General features: G+C 39.9%; 1 protein-coding gene across 1 annotated transcript in view; it reads right to left on the bottom strand.

Annotated features, from left to right (window-relative positions):
- The window catches only part of LONP2 (lon peptidase 2, peroxisomal), a 63,973-nt gene that overhangs the window by 19,809 nt on the left and 28,774 nt on the right, over window positions 1–15,390 (bottom strand). The window contains exons 9-11 of the mRNA XM_081032503.1: window positions 13,722–13,872; window positions 10,874–11,000; window positions 6,841–6,974 (exon numbers count right to left, since the gene is read on the bottom strand). Of these exons, the coding sequence (XP_080888629.1) occupies window positions 6,841–6,974; window positions 10,874–11,000; window positions 13,722–13,872 (412 nt within the window). The remainder of the gene's footprint in view (window positions 1–6,840; window positions 6,975–10,873; window positions 11,001–13,721; window positions 13,873–15,390) is intronic.

Genomic DNA, 15,390 nt, shown 5'->3' with positions numbered 1-15,390 from the left:
CTCTTTTTTTGTTCTGACTCTAGTCAGAAAGGAAAATATGGGATTTAGGTTAAAATGCTTGAGGACTTTTATAGGTAAGTGGAACCCAGTAACAGAAAATTCCCAATTATCCTTGTTTCACTAAAGACCACTAACACAGTTTTTTTTTAATGTCCACATGCCAAAACAACACAATCCTAATTGAACGCTGACAAAGGTTCTCCGAACACGAACTGCTGCTGAAGAGGGATTCGTGTGCTCGTGGGTCTCACCGAGCTTTTCTCCCCGAAGGCCCACTGTTCTGAACTGGTTCTTGTAGCACTCACATTTCCACTCTCCATTAATAGCCCAAATCATAGGTTTTCTTTAGAACTCTAAACAAACTATTTCAACTCTTGGAAATAGGGGTTGTATTACTAGAAATGAAACGTACAAAAGCCTTGTTTAAAATAAGCAAAAAACCCACAAAAAACCCCCACCCAAAACACCCGGGAAGGCCAGCCTTCAAGATGGTCCTGACAGCCCATGCTGTGCCATCTCTCACCACACCAGGTTGGTGTGTGTGACCAACAGAATGTGGCAGAAGTGGTGATTATAACAGATCACAGCAGCTTCTGTCTCGGGCTGTGTCTCCCTCCACATCCCACACTCTCCAAGGAGGCCAGCGGCCATGTCGCGAGCCCTGGAGAGGCCTGCGTGGTGTGGATCTGCAGATCTGGCCAACGGTCAGCAGGCACCGAGGTCTGTTCACAACCACGTCAGTGAGCCTGGAAGCAGACGCTCCCTGACTCGAACGTTCGGTCGGACGACAGCTTGACTGTAACGTCATGAGCGGTCTCGGGCCAGAACGAGCCAGCTCAGCTGCTCCTGGCTTCCTGACCCACAGATCCCGTGAGATGACAAATGTGAAAGGCTTTAATGTACTAAGTTCTGGGGTGATTTGTTACACAGCACTAGAGAACTAATGCAAAGGCTAAGGGCCAGATCCTGCAACAACTAGAAGACTGCTCCACGAAGTGAAAGACAAAGAATTAGCGGAAAGTTACACGAAGTGCAGAGGTTACTTCTGAAAAATAGATTTTCCATCAGTGTAAGAAATGAATTCATGACAACAGCCAGGAAAAGGGTCAAAAGTACCTGATTCTCCTGCAGGAACAGCTTCCTGTTTTGGTTACAAAGGAGTCACACTTAACTACCACAAAGCACGCTTTGGGCTTGAGAAGTCAATGGCAGGAAGCCACAACCAAGAACCCTGAAAGGAGCCCGACAGAAGCTGAGTGTCCCAGAGAACTGGACGTGAGAAGGGCTAAAAGAAGAGAGAACTTAGGAAGTGAGTGGGGGGAAAGAAGACCGCCCAGCAGTGGGTGGGCGCAGACAGGTAGACCGGTGAGGACATGGTATGCTCCTGCCCTTTGGCACCAAAGGCTCACCGAAGTGGCAGGAAGCCTTCCTCAGCCAGCAGTCCTGCCGACGGTGAAGAGTGCGGTGGACTGGGAGAATAAAGTGAGTAAGGGAACTAGCACAGTAAAATTCAGGTAATTTGTTTTGCTGTACCTTTAACTGTGAAGCTGTCTGGTAAGGATCTACCAAAAACTTAAGCATATTGCATCTGCCGTCTTCCTCCACATCAGGTTGATTTCACTTTCTCCACAAGGCACATATGTCAGAGAAACAATACGTGTCAAAATGCAACTCAGTTCAACTGAGATCCAGACTCAGTAAGATCTGTGGTCCAGCCAGCCCCATGTTTTGTGGCCAGCAGGGGCCCAGGGAACTACCACCAGAGGGCAGGCATGTTTTCATGGACATCAAATCCGACTCCTTCTGACTCATACCACCCAACCACTTAGCCCCTTTTCCAATTTACAGCTTCCATTTTCCTGTGGACTGGGAGACAGCCAATTTATGAAGATGTGTGTGTGAACACAGTCCAACAGGCAAGGCACAGTGTTTATTGGGGAATGTTGTGAAGGGATTTATGAGTTAAATCAGAGTCAAACTAGACAGCTACTGAGAATCGTATTCAACCGAGATTTTATGATAGTCAATTAGGTGTGATGAGTGGTGGCCCAATGATACAACACAAAGGCTAGAATGGCTGGTAATTTCTTCACAGGCTTTTTTCCTGCCTACTTTGTCTATTTCTATTCAACATTTTCCTGGAGGTCCCAACAGTATATTAGGAAAGAAATGAAATGAAAGGTATAATGATCAGAAAGTAAAAAGTAAAAACTGACCTTATTTACATATGTGATGATTGACAGTATACAAGAAAATGCAAAAGAATCTACAGTTAGAATTAATAAGTCAATCTGGCAAGTCTGCTGGATATAGGTCAGTATAGTATTCCCATACACTAGCAACAAAAAGAATTAGAAAATAATTAAAAATACCATGTATAGTAATACACACATAAAGATCAAATAATTAGGAATTTATCTAAAGAAAAAATATGCAAAAGCTCACCACTGAAAACTATTAAAATACATTTATTAAGACTTAAATAAAGGTAGTCATCAATCATAAGACGATATCAAATTGTCAATTCTCTCCAAGTGATTGAGATTCAATGTAATCACAATCAAAGTATCAGGTTATGTATTTACTTATTTACTGGTAGAAACTGACAAGCTGATTTTAAAATTATATGGCTATCTGAAGGACTTACAGTAGCCAAGGCAATCTTTAAGAACAAAGCTGGACGACTTCCACGACCAGGTATCAGACTATCTGCGTTAGTCGTTCCTGAAGCTAGAATGATTTCCCGATTTACCGCAGCCAACGGCCCCAAGTACCCATTCACTTACCATCAGTTGGCCAGTTTATTCATTTTTCCTGTGTTTATCTGAGATTGCCATAATATAAACAGTTACAGTATTGCTTTAAGGGACATTTAAAAAGCTTAATTATAATAATATCTAACACACCTCATGAATAATTGTTAAATTTGTGTAAATATTGTCCCTTTTTTCCTAATCAGTTTTTCAGATGACTTCTATGAGAATAAAAAACTAACATCTTGAGATTCATTAAATTTAATGTAGCTTCTCTAATAAATATTACTGTTTTTCAAAAATAATTGAGAGTGCTCCATATTCTGAAAAACTTCATAAGGCTTGGTTATAATACAAATCCTTCTGCTGAGGATACTTCTTGAGGGAAAAATCTTACTAGATATTAACAGACATCGCTGGTACCTGAGTACTTGAAGAAACGGACATTGGCCTGATTCTACAGAGAAGCATCCAACCATGCAAATTGAATACAGAGAACATCTGTCCTTGGCTAAAGGCAGGCAAAAAGCAGAATAAAACTTTAGCCACTACTTTTATCTCTCAAACCAACTAATATCCCAGAAAGGAAAAGCACAGTTCGGAATACACTAATAACATACAGAAAGACACAGGCCGTGCTGCTTTTATGAACTAATTCCATATTTATAAGTAAGTGACCGAAACCATAAAAATTCTTCCTCTAACAAAGAGCAACTATTATCTTTCTATGATCCCACCTGCCTTTCAAACGCTGGTATTTTTGTTCTGTTTAACTGCCAGTTAAGACCCCACAAATACAAAAACAAACTGTTCACACAGACCAGTGTCTCTGGGCCTTCTCCACAAAGTTTGTTTGATACGCTGGAAAGGTTTCTGCCTGTTTTGAAGCTTGTGGCCTGACATTACTTTTTTTCCTGGCAGTAACTCTAACTCTAGCAATATTTTTAACATTAAAAACAACTCCCTCACTGTATTACTTGAAATTTCTAAAACACTCTAATTTTAAATAATTCATTTCTAAATGAGAAACTTTCAGTTACTAAGCTAGCTCCATTTGAACTCTGTGGCACGAAACCCTAATAGAGACTTTGTAGAAATTCTTCTTTGGGCTTGGTTGAGGTCATAAAACACCAATTCAGGATTAGCTTATAATTATCTTACTGAAATCTGGAGGACAGTCATCTACAGTAACTCAGGGGTATCTTACAATCTTAAAACCAGCTTATAGTTCACATGCCTCTAATAAAAACTACAACCAAAACTATCCTCAAGAGAAAAGTATTTATGCTAATTATTTATTCATCTGGATGTTCTCAGTAATACTTTAACTACCCAAATATACCAAATATACTTTAACTACCAAATATATAGTTACATGCTTAACTATATTACCATGTAGAGAACAGTGGTTTTTTTTTTTTTTTTTCCCCTTTTAAGGAGGGCACAGCTCATAGTGACCCATGTGGGGATCGAACCAGCAACCTTGGTGTTATTAGCACCACGCTCTAACCAACTGAGCTAACCGGCCACCCCCTACGTTACCATTTAGGATTTTTTTCTGTGAATCATGGATCAAAAAACAAATGTTATCACGAAAATCTGTATGTTCTCCCACAGTTCACAAGCTGTATGAACAAGTTCTTGAATATTTCTGGATTACCTTTAAATAGCTAATACGATCACAGATGTATAGAAATATAAACACTGAGTACTATGTAACTATGAAGTTTCCTTTTGACATCAAATCCCTCTGAATGTATTATCATCAAAAACACACCATCTAGGGTGGCCAGTTGGCTCAGTTGGTTAGAGCGCGACTTCTTAACAAAGTTGCCCGTTTGATTCCCACATGGGCCAGTGAGCTGCACCCTTCACAACTAGATTGAAAATGACTTTGACATGGAGCTCAGGGGTCCTGGAAAAACACACTGTTCCCAAATATCCCCCAATAAAAATTAAAGAATGAAAAAAAAACAACCCCGACCCCCCAAAACACACCATCTAAATAAATCCTAAACACAATTTTCAAAGAGTTCACTCCATAAGCTCTCTCTGTCTTTCTACTCACAGACAAGAACAAAAAAACACTGGCTCAGTTGCTTATGGCTATAGTGTACAGAGAGTGTTCCAAGAACAAAAATGGGAAATTTGGGAGGATGTAGGCCGTACACGTAGAAAGGGAAAAAGGGAGACTTACGGGGGGAAATCACTCTGTTAAGTGACATGAATGTCTAACCACTACGCTGTACCTGAAACTCATGTAATATTGTACGTCAACTGTAATTGAAAAATAAATTTTAAAAAAGTCAATTAACACATATTTTGAATGTTATGTGTATTAGATACTGTGTCCTTACAATAAACTGAGCTAGAAAAAAAGAAATGTTATTAAGAAAAAGTGTAAGAAAAAAGGGAAAAGCACCTCCATTCTCCACTGTCCCTGTGAGCTATACCAGTGATTCCAGTTTTGGCTCCTGGAAACTTCTTTGAAATGTCTTTTTAACTAAGTTGACATGCAATTACATTAGTTTTAGGTGCACGGCACAGTGGCCACCACAGAAAGTGTAGTACCCACCTGGCACCATCCAGTTACGACGACATTACTGACTATATTCCCTGTGCTGTACTTTACATCCCTGTGACTGATTTTACAACTGGGAGTTTGTACTTCTTAATCCCCTTCCCCACCATTCCTCCCACACCAGTGATTCAATTTCTGATAGGTTCTCATTCACCCGCGGCACTTTTTAATTATTTGGATTTTTGAAAATAGTGGTCTGAGCATGTGTTTATCTTTAGTTGCTCTCTAAATCCTATTAAAATGACAATTCAGAAACAAAAAAAGGAAAAACCCACAAGAACAAAAAGAATAAAAAGGCAACAGCTGATACGAGATGCTGGCAACATTTTGGAAAACAGAAAGTGGATGGACGAGAAGCAACACACTTAGCAGGCTGGAGAAGGTGGAAGCCTTAATGTCCTTGGGGGAGGAGGGCCACAAAGGCTCAGGAATTTGAGGTACACCTGAAAACATGGGTGAGGAGTGGGCCTAAAGACGAAGAATGCTAAAGTCGGCAAGAAATAATCAGAGCTTAGACTCCCTACCCGCCTCCGTCACCAGAAGACGGGGGTTTGCTCCCGGGAGAAAGGAACCAGTGGGAGCGGGGAGACGCATCGCGCTGGAAGGAGGACTCCACAAATGTCTGCTTTGCCGATGCTACTGCTGTTAATGCACAGTGCTTAGCAACGGGCTGAAAAGTGGGGACGATGAGTCGTGATCTGCTCCCTGAGCCTGCCACAAATCACGGCTTCTCAACCACACTCCCCAGACTCCTTCATGGATACAGCAGAACAGCTAATAAATCTCTTTCCTATGAGCGAAGTTTCCAGTTCCCTACCGCTGGAGTCACGTTTGTCAGAGCAAGTCTGGGAAGCCCGTGTAGCAATATGCTAGGGTGAATAGGGACCCCACCCACGACTAGGCAGGAAGTCAAAACATTTTACTTGGGTACCAAAAAAAAAGTTTGTATTTGATAAATTCTAGTAACAGAACCCTTCCCTTTCTTTGCCTGCCATCACCTCCACATTATTTTTTTTAAAGTAATTTAAATTACATTTCAATTGGGTGGCTATCAAAGAAAGTGTGATAAAACGGATCATGCGTGGTGCAGCCATCCTGAGGGCAGAGACCCGCCTGCCAGCAGCACGCGGACAGCCTGGGTCTCTTACTGTTGTAACCGCTTTCTCGGCTATAAATATTGAAAGACTTAACAATCTGAATCAGAAGGAAAAAGAGAACGCCGGAACCCATACACAAAGCTGACCATCGTTACACATCTGGAGAACTATATCCTTACAGCACTAGTACGTGGTATTATTCCAGCTCAAATGCTGCTCTTTGTAAAAGAGAATTCTCTTGATAAAATACATCACAGGCCAAGTTCTTACTTCCTCACTGGATGCACTGGCTGGGGGAGCAGTCCGTGCCTTTGCTCTGAGGCTACCCCGCACCAACCCTCCGCACACAGCCCTCTTCTGTCACTCACTCCTCGCCATCCCCCCCCCCCAGCCCCTCAAGGTCACAGACCTTCTCCCTCCGTCGCATCAGAACGGTCCAACTTGGCTTCTTTATGCTGTCCTTCTGCCACTTTCACAGCAACAGCTCGGCAAATGGCCCCAAGCTTCCGATCCAGAGAGCGAACCCCTGCCTCTCTGGTATACCTGTCATCAGACAAAAAGATTTAATTTTTGCCTAAATACCAAAATTGGGTAGTGAAAATAGAAGTAACGTGATTAGCATTTACATGCAAGAAACAGTATACATTTAAAAGTTCATTACACTTTCTTGAGTACTAACTCCCTCATGTTTAAAAAACTACTTATTAAAGGGTTGTTATTTCTTAAATATTCAGCGGTATTCTCAGCTACACCTTTTACCTTTATATAGGTTCTCTTGAACTATGACCTGGACTTACAAACGAACCCCTCGTTCTTCCATTTCTAGTGCCCAAGTTAAACCGCAGCTTGTGAAATGTCCTTTACTCCTTGCTGATATGTGTAAGAGCTTTCTTACACAAAATATGTCAACTTAAGAAACTTCTAGATACATTTATTACACTTGCAATAGTGCTGACAGAATCTGAAAAACAGAACATTCTTTTCCCACTAAAGCAAAACATAATTGGAGACAGAAATCTACTTTTTACTAGGAACTGTGCTCATCACCTCTATTCAGTGAATTTTCATTGTAGAGACTACTACGGAAAGAACAGTAAGTGACGCAAGCATTGTGATTTTGTGTAACAGATACTAAATGTGGGTAAGCAGAGCTGTCTTAAAAAGCTTGTATGTTAGACGCAAATTCCATAAACCACTTCACAAACCATTACACAGTACAACCATTTTTGGCAGGATTTGAACAGGCAATATCAGGTAGAGAATGCAGTTTTATCTGAAAAACTGGACTGCATTGGGCAATCAGACATATATTCTAGACTTTAGGGAAGCAGATTTTTTTACATTTTAATTTTTCAATGACAGTTGGCATTCAATATTACATGAGTTTCAGGTGTACAGCATAGTGGTTAGACATTTCTGTAACTTACAAAGTGATGCCTGATAAGTCTAGGACCCACCCGGCACCACACACGATGATTACAATAGTACTGACTACATTCCCTGTGCTGTACTTTCCATCCTCGTGATATTCTGTACCTGTCAATTTGTACTACTTAATCCCTTCCCTTTTTTCACCCAGCCCTGCCCCCCACCCTCTTCCCCTCAGGCAACCATCAGTTTGCTCTCTGTATCTGAGTCTGTTTCTGTTCTGATTCCACATATCAGTGAGATCATGTGGAATTTGTCTTTGTCAGTCTGACTTAATTCACTCAGCACAATACCCTCCCGGGCCACCCACACTGTCGCCAATGGTAAGATGTCATTCATTTTTGTGGCCGAGTAATACTCTATTGTATATAAGAACCACCTCTTGTTTATCCGACTGTCTTTTGACGGACAGATTGCTAGAGATGCAGATTTTTTAACTTCTGAGAAAAGACAAATTAAAGCTCTTGATGACACACTCTCAAAGTAAAACTCATTTCCATCAAAAGGATGGGAGGCTGTAAGGATAAAATCCATATTACACAAAGGCACATAATCTCAGGAAGGAAGGAAGCAGGACAGTCCCTTAAAAATAAACCATGCGTAGAAACAAAACCCCAAACCCGACGTCACTTCCTGGACAACTCTCTCATGAGCTCATATTAGAGGGTCTGGGGAAGCTTATGCAGGAAAGGCATGAACACGCAGTCCTGGTACCAGAAGTTCAGAATGAATTGGAGCTTGTCAAAAATAATAAGGACAACACCGAAACACCTTTTTTTAAGGCGTTTAGAATAAGAATGGGCCAGGAACAAATGCAGACAGCGTAACATTAATAGCGGACTGAAGGAAAGTGCACACACCAACCCCTACTTGGTATTTTTAAACTGCAAAGTGAAGAATCACCAGTGTCAGATAAGAACTGGCTAACGTTTCTGAGCAATGACTTGAGCATGAACACGCCATACATGCCAATTTTCAGAGGACGTAAAATTCATGTCCATGGTGATAATCGATATGAAAAACATCAGTCTGCTATGATGGTCGCTGAGGCAACAAAACGACAGACACAGCTGCAAACGTCCACATTTGGGCTTTCAGAAATTCAGCCCTACCAACACAGAATGGCACCGACCAAGCTTCGCAGAAATTCACACGCAAAAGAACTAAAGATGTTAGGTAACTGCAAGTGCAACAGTCTGGAGGATGACCTAAGCAGCTCGGACTCTGGAGATACAGGTACACTGTGATCGCCAGACTGAGAAAACCAGTGCTCTTCTTATACTATGAGCTGTCCAGGTGACATCTGAAATACTGAGCTCCACTGTGCGTGTTGAATTTTAAAAAGGGACATTGATGTCACAGCAGTCATTCAACAGAAGACTCATTGGGATACTCAGAGTCTTGAAAGTGGGTCAAGAGGACAGAAGTGCAGTTTGAAGGAGAGCATTTGTAGGGCGTGGGCCTGAGACAGCATTTGTTTTAATGCTAGAGGGGCTGCACAAGGGAGGAGTTATACTTAGATTCCAGGTGCTGCTGCAGGGCAGAACTTGGTATTTTTTTTAGGAAAGTATGGGAGGGGAGTAGAAAGACCACCTTTATAACGATTCCATTTACCCCCAAGGAGCAGTGAGCACAAGAGCACGGAAGAATCAGGAGGACTGGCTGCGAGGCAAGGAGGCCTAGACGCCTTCCAAGGTTCCCCGCACTCCTCCTGAACATTATGGGGCAGTGACTACGACACACGAACAGATGAAAACCCATGTCCTAAGTCTGCGAACTCAATATCTGAAACTTGAATGGACTAGCAAATACCTGTGCTGTTTTTTTAAAAGTGCTCAGAGAAATGTCCTAATATCCATCACTTTTATGACCTGATGGTTTGAGCTACAAGTAGATAAAAAAATAAAATAGTTCTTCAGGCAACAACTGGGAAACACAAACAGTGCTTACTCTTCGGAGTCATTATTATTTAGATCCAGATAAGCGATGGATAATTACTCTATCAGTCATATTGTACAGATGGGGAAGCTATCAAAAAGGTTAGGTGACTTCTTAAAAACTACCCAAAGGCAACAGGGCTGTTATTTGGAATAACGACATTGCTGGAAGACTTTGGCACACAAACCACCTAATTTATTTGTCCTGGCATTATCCACACAGTAAATCACAAGTCAAGAAAAGGAACTCCCTGGTCAGATGTAGTCTTACTGTTTTGTACATAAATTTAAATGGACTTCCAAAGAAGGCTGGCTTAGATCAAAAAGCAGTGTGACTGGCCAAACTCTAAGTCCAAGTTCAAAATGAGGAGATATTTCACTTCTCTTGAAAAACAGCCCGTCCTGGGAAAGGCTGCGTGCGGAGCACTTGGCAGGGACACAGCTGCCAGATGACGCAATGCCGAGGCAGGGGAGCAGAGAGGCTACTGCAGACACACACTCTCAACAGGGCCTATTGTCCATTGAAACACGCAGCTGATACATTAGGCTAAGCAATAAGCGACTCAGATAACGTACTGCTTGCCACAGGCGTAAGCCCTTGGTAACTAACTTGGGAAAGCTCCTTCTCTACTGGTCCAGTGTTAATTCTGGAGATGAAAACTCGAAGGACTTTTAAAATCTCTCAAAGCGGAGAAAAGAAAATCTGAATAACTTAAAACAGATGTCTGAAAGCAGCGTCTCACTTAAGAGATTTCAACTTTTAAGATCCAACTTTTAAGGGCCATAAAAGGTGTCTCAATATTTTCCATGTTTTTGGTTCTTAGTTTATCAGATTAATCCCTTCTACTGCTATTGTGGAAAGGTTGAGATTCTGGCTCAGGTAAAGTCCTTGGCCACGAAGATACTCTGAATGCTATCTTGATGAATTTCTGCCTAATATACAGGCCCATGCAAATCAATAGCTGCGGAAATGCTTGCTGGGAATCTGCTGGAGAGAGAAAAATGGCTGCTGTGAGTTGCCAGAAAATCGCCGTCTCGGATTCAAACATTAAAGAAGTCGCAAGATGGCTGACTCACCTGGTGATGATGTCAAGTGTCGTGACCTGCGGGACCTGGATCTGCTGAGGAGTCAGGCCGTGCTGTTCCAGCTGCTTCGGGATCAAGTGCCTGTGGGCAATCTCGATCTTCTCCTCCTGCGTATACCCTGGAAAAGAGCAGACCGCGTTTTGCAATTATTCACGTGGTTTCCACAGTGCCATGCTTTTGTAAGGGATCAAAGGCAGATGCAATGGATCTTGGATTTAGAAGGAAGGGAAGAATTACTTTACCTCAGATTATAATCAGAATACAGAAATTTAATGTTCAATCAACAACTGTTAAAATTTCCAACTTTTTCACAAAGCGAGCATTCATTCACTAAGCACAGTACTTGAAAGTCTTTTGAATAAATAACAGCTCTCAAGAAAGAAAAAAAGTCTCAGTCTAACTGTAGAGATAATTATCTCCTTAACTTAGAGTTTTTATTTTATTAGTTAATAGGAAAATAATATAGCTCTTTCCTTAGCATAATTTAATACATAATTGAAAAAACTTACAAACACAACAACAACAAGACTTCAATTAAATAAGCAGCGGGTTGGGTTCCAAGGAAAGAGCTGCACAGGAGGTATTTCCGGAACTCTGACATAAACCTTAGCAACAAAATAAACCCAAAACTAAGATGTCCCTGAAACAGTTTTCTCCCTCTACATACTGGAATTTTATTTATTTATTTATGTGTGTGTGTGTGTGTGTGTGTGTGTGTATGTATGTGTATATACAGTACATACTATATATATTGTGTGTGTATATGTATATATGTGTGTGTATATATGTACACACACGCATGTATATACCGGGGGTGCCAAAAAATGTACACACATTTTAAGAGATGTTATCTATGTGTTACTTTTTGAACTTGAATTGAATTACGCAGCAATGTGTAGTATGTCATTTGCTCAAAAGATGGCGTTAATCAAATGAATGCTAGCATCAATTTTCATACAGTTTTTTCCTTTCTTAAAATGTGTATACACTTTTTTGGCTCTCTCTGTATATGTATATACGTATATACGAAGTATGATGAACAAATACGGTGAATGCTGCTGCCGAGTGCCATCCAACAGAAAGGCAGGGATCTTTAATACGGGAAGTGGCGTGTTGAACCTTAGTAACGGTGTGTGACAAGTTTCAACTTGTTTGGTGCAGTCAGTCGGGTGTGAGCTACGGCTGAGAGGTGTGCTTACAGTGTGCCATAATTAATCATCTTCCATCATGACAACGCTCCGCATCACACATCGCTTCTGGTTTATGGTAATTTCTGTCAAATAAAAACATTATGGTGTGTTCTCATCACCTTATTCGCAGAATCTGGCACTGTGCGATTTCAGGCTCTTCCCCAAAGTCAAAATGATTCAGGACATTGAGGCAGCCACGACAGCGCAATTAAAGACCCTTGCGAAAGAGGACTTCCAGAACTGCTTCCGAAAGTGGCAAAAACGACGGGGTGTGTTCGAAGACACGGGGAGAATTTTGAGGGGGATTAATAGCAATGTGCCTTTTACTATAATGAATTTTTTTAATTTAAACATTCACCGTAGTTTTTGATCACACTGTGTGTGTGTATCTTATATAATTAAAAGATTTTATGTTCTTGTTTATTCAAAAGCCTAAATGAGTTCAGATTTACTTTGTCTTTAGACAAAATTTCCCCTAAACTAATTGCCTCTTTCCATTTAATAGCAAAAATTTAAAAGGTGAATTGATAAGTCATCTTTTAAGTAGAAAAAGGGAAGAAACACCACAAAAGGTAAAAGACAGGATAACCAAACCTGCAGGAAGAAACTGCCATCACATGTCCACCTTTGCAGCAGTTGTCCTGATTATTTCACTTTGCACTAGTGTTTCCTATGCATTTTCTACCTTAATTTGGCGTTTCCAGCAATTGGGTCTCATGATGCATTTATTTTAGTCTTATAAACATACACAAAGCAATTTTTTACTCCACGGTATTTTAAAACTTAGTATAGGAACTGGCAGGGCTCACAGATAACTAAGAAATCTAATTATCATTCACATAATAGTAAAAAATATACTATTTGAGATTCATATGTAACATACACTTCGATTACATTTAATCTCAATATATTTAGATTTTACTCTATTTTCATTTTAACAAACATCCACTGATATTTGATGTCTTCTAGGGAAAAGTAATTCTGAGCAATTAAAAAAAGGTGAAAACACTGGGATTAGTGCTAGTTAACTAAAGGATTTTTTTTGCACACTTCAGTGGAGGAGGAGACATGGTAAAAAACATATAACTACTTGACAGATCCAACTAAAGGGACGAATTTAAAAGCACTCTGCACTTTTATATAAAAGTGAGACCAGATGTAATAGAGAAAGTTCAGCTACTTTTTATGACTCATCTCTTACTTAACGAGAATAAATGATTACACTTTCAGAGATGGTAAAAAGCTTCAAATTCTGATAAACAAGAAGCTAAATTGACCATGTGATGATCTATTTTTGGTTTTCAAAGACTTACTTTGAAAAAAAATTATTTTTATCTATAATTTTAGAAATTGCTTCAAATGAGAATGTCTTGTTTTTCACAAAAAATGATCATTCCTTAATGCTAAGTTCAATCTGAAACTGTTATGCAAAATTTATTCTTGATACTCTGTCAGGGTTAAAGCAAATAAACAAAATTTTGCCTTCCAGACTTCTGAATCTACACAAAAGCTGGTTTATTCACCAGCCTCAGAACTCTTGAAGGCAAATCAACTTTTTACTCAAACTTTCACAGCTTGACCAATTTTAATGGGTGATACTCAGAAAGGCAACAAATATCAAATAATGATTTTACTTATGAATCAAGTACCTGGCACCTGAATGATCTCCATTCTGTCCAACAAGGCAGGTGGAATAGTCGCAGTGGTGTTGGCAGTGGCTATAAAGAGAACTTGGGAAAGGTCAAAGGCCACATTTAGGTAATGATCTGTGAAGTTATGGTTTTGTTCTGGATCCAGCACCTATGGGAGAACAATAAACATTAAACAAATTCAATACTTCCAATAGAAAGCTGTATAAATTAAAACACACGATATACTAGCAAGGTTGATATTTTTGCTCAGTATTGTTAGTTTGGGGAATGTGGGATAACTCTAAAACCTGGGCATCATTCTTTACATTCCCCACATTCTAAATACTATTTTTTAAAAAAAGAATGAAACATGTTCAATGTCAAAATTTTTGAAAACATAAATGCACAAAGAAGCAAAAACTACTCTTTCAATTTTATTAGTAAATCTATTAACGCCAGGTCGTATGGCTATAAATAAGTTACCAAACCTGCAGAACCAGTTTCTGTTGTGGTAACATAACCTCTCTCTCTCTCTTTTTTTTAAAAGTTTATTGGGGTGACAATTATTAGTAAAGTTACACAGATTTCAGGTGTACAATTCTGTAATACATCATCTACATATCACATTGTGTGTTCACCACCCAGAGTCAGTTCTCTTTCCATCACCATATATTAGAACACATCCTCTCTTAAACGCTAGGGGAATTAAAGTAAATGTGTAGAGTACTTTGAAATTCTTAGGTAATAGGTAAAACAATAATTAGTATATTCCTCTTCAAACATTATCAGAAAGTTTGGTATCAAGTTTTTAACTGAAAGGGAAATTCCAAACAAGAGTAAACTAGTAAAAATTACTATGCTACTATATTCTGATATAGCACAAGGAAAAACTCACTTTTTAAAAATGTCTTAAAGCAAAACCTTCCTGTTTATAATGAGCAGAATATCAGTTTCTCTTAAAAATATTTTAAATGGTTAAATCAGATAATTTACCGATCATATGTTTTTCTTTTTCTTTTTAATGAAGTAAGATTCTATTTCAATTTTATTTCTTTTTATTTATTATTATTTTTTTTAAGGAGGGTGCAGCTCACAGTGGCCCATGCAGGGACCGAACCTGCAACCTCGGTGCTACTAGCACCATGCTGTAACCAACTGAGCTAACCAGTCACCACCACTAGATTCTCCAAACAACTGTATATTAAGGAGGCTGTATCTCTAGGTTACAGCTCGGATGTTCTGACTCACAGGCGCTCTCTGTAGAGAGGCCTACACAGGACTTTAAAGGAGGTTTCCAGGGCCTTCTACATGTTGTAAACCTTTAACATATTGCCACTTCCACCAGATTAGTATAGGGGTGTGATCAAACAATACGGTGAATGTTTAAATTAAAAATATGTATATTACAATAGAAGACACACTGCAATTAACCTCCTAAAAATACTCCCCCTTGCTTTGAATACAGCCCATCATTCTTGCCACTTTCGGAAGCAGTTCTGGAAGTCCTCTTTCATGAGTGCCTTTAGTCGTGCTGTCGTGGCTGCCTCGATGTCCTGAATCATTTTGACTTTGGGGAAGAGCCAGAAGTCCCATGGTGCCAGATCCAGTGAATAAGGTGGATGAGGACACACTGGAATATTTTTATTTGACAGAAATTGCTGTACCAGAAGTGATGTGAGACACGGAG

This window comes from Rhinolophus hipposideros (assembly GCF_964194185.1).
Source record: "Rhinolophus hipposideros genome assembly, chromosome: 21".
Lineage (NCBI taxonomy): Eukaryota > Metazoa > Chordata > Mammalia > Chiroptera > Rhinolophidae > Rhinolophus > Rhinolophus hipposideros.
This window is presented reverse-complemented; position numbering and strand designations above follow the sequence as displayed.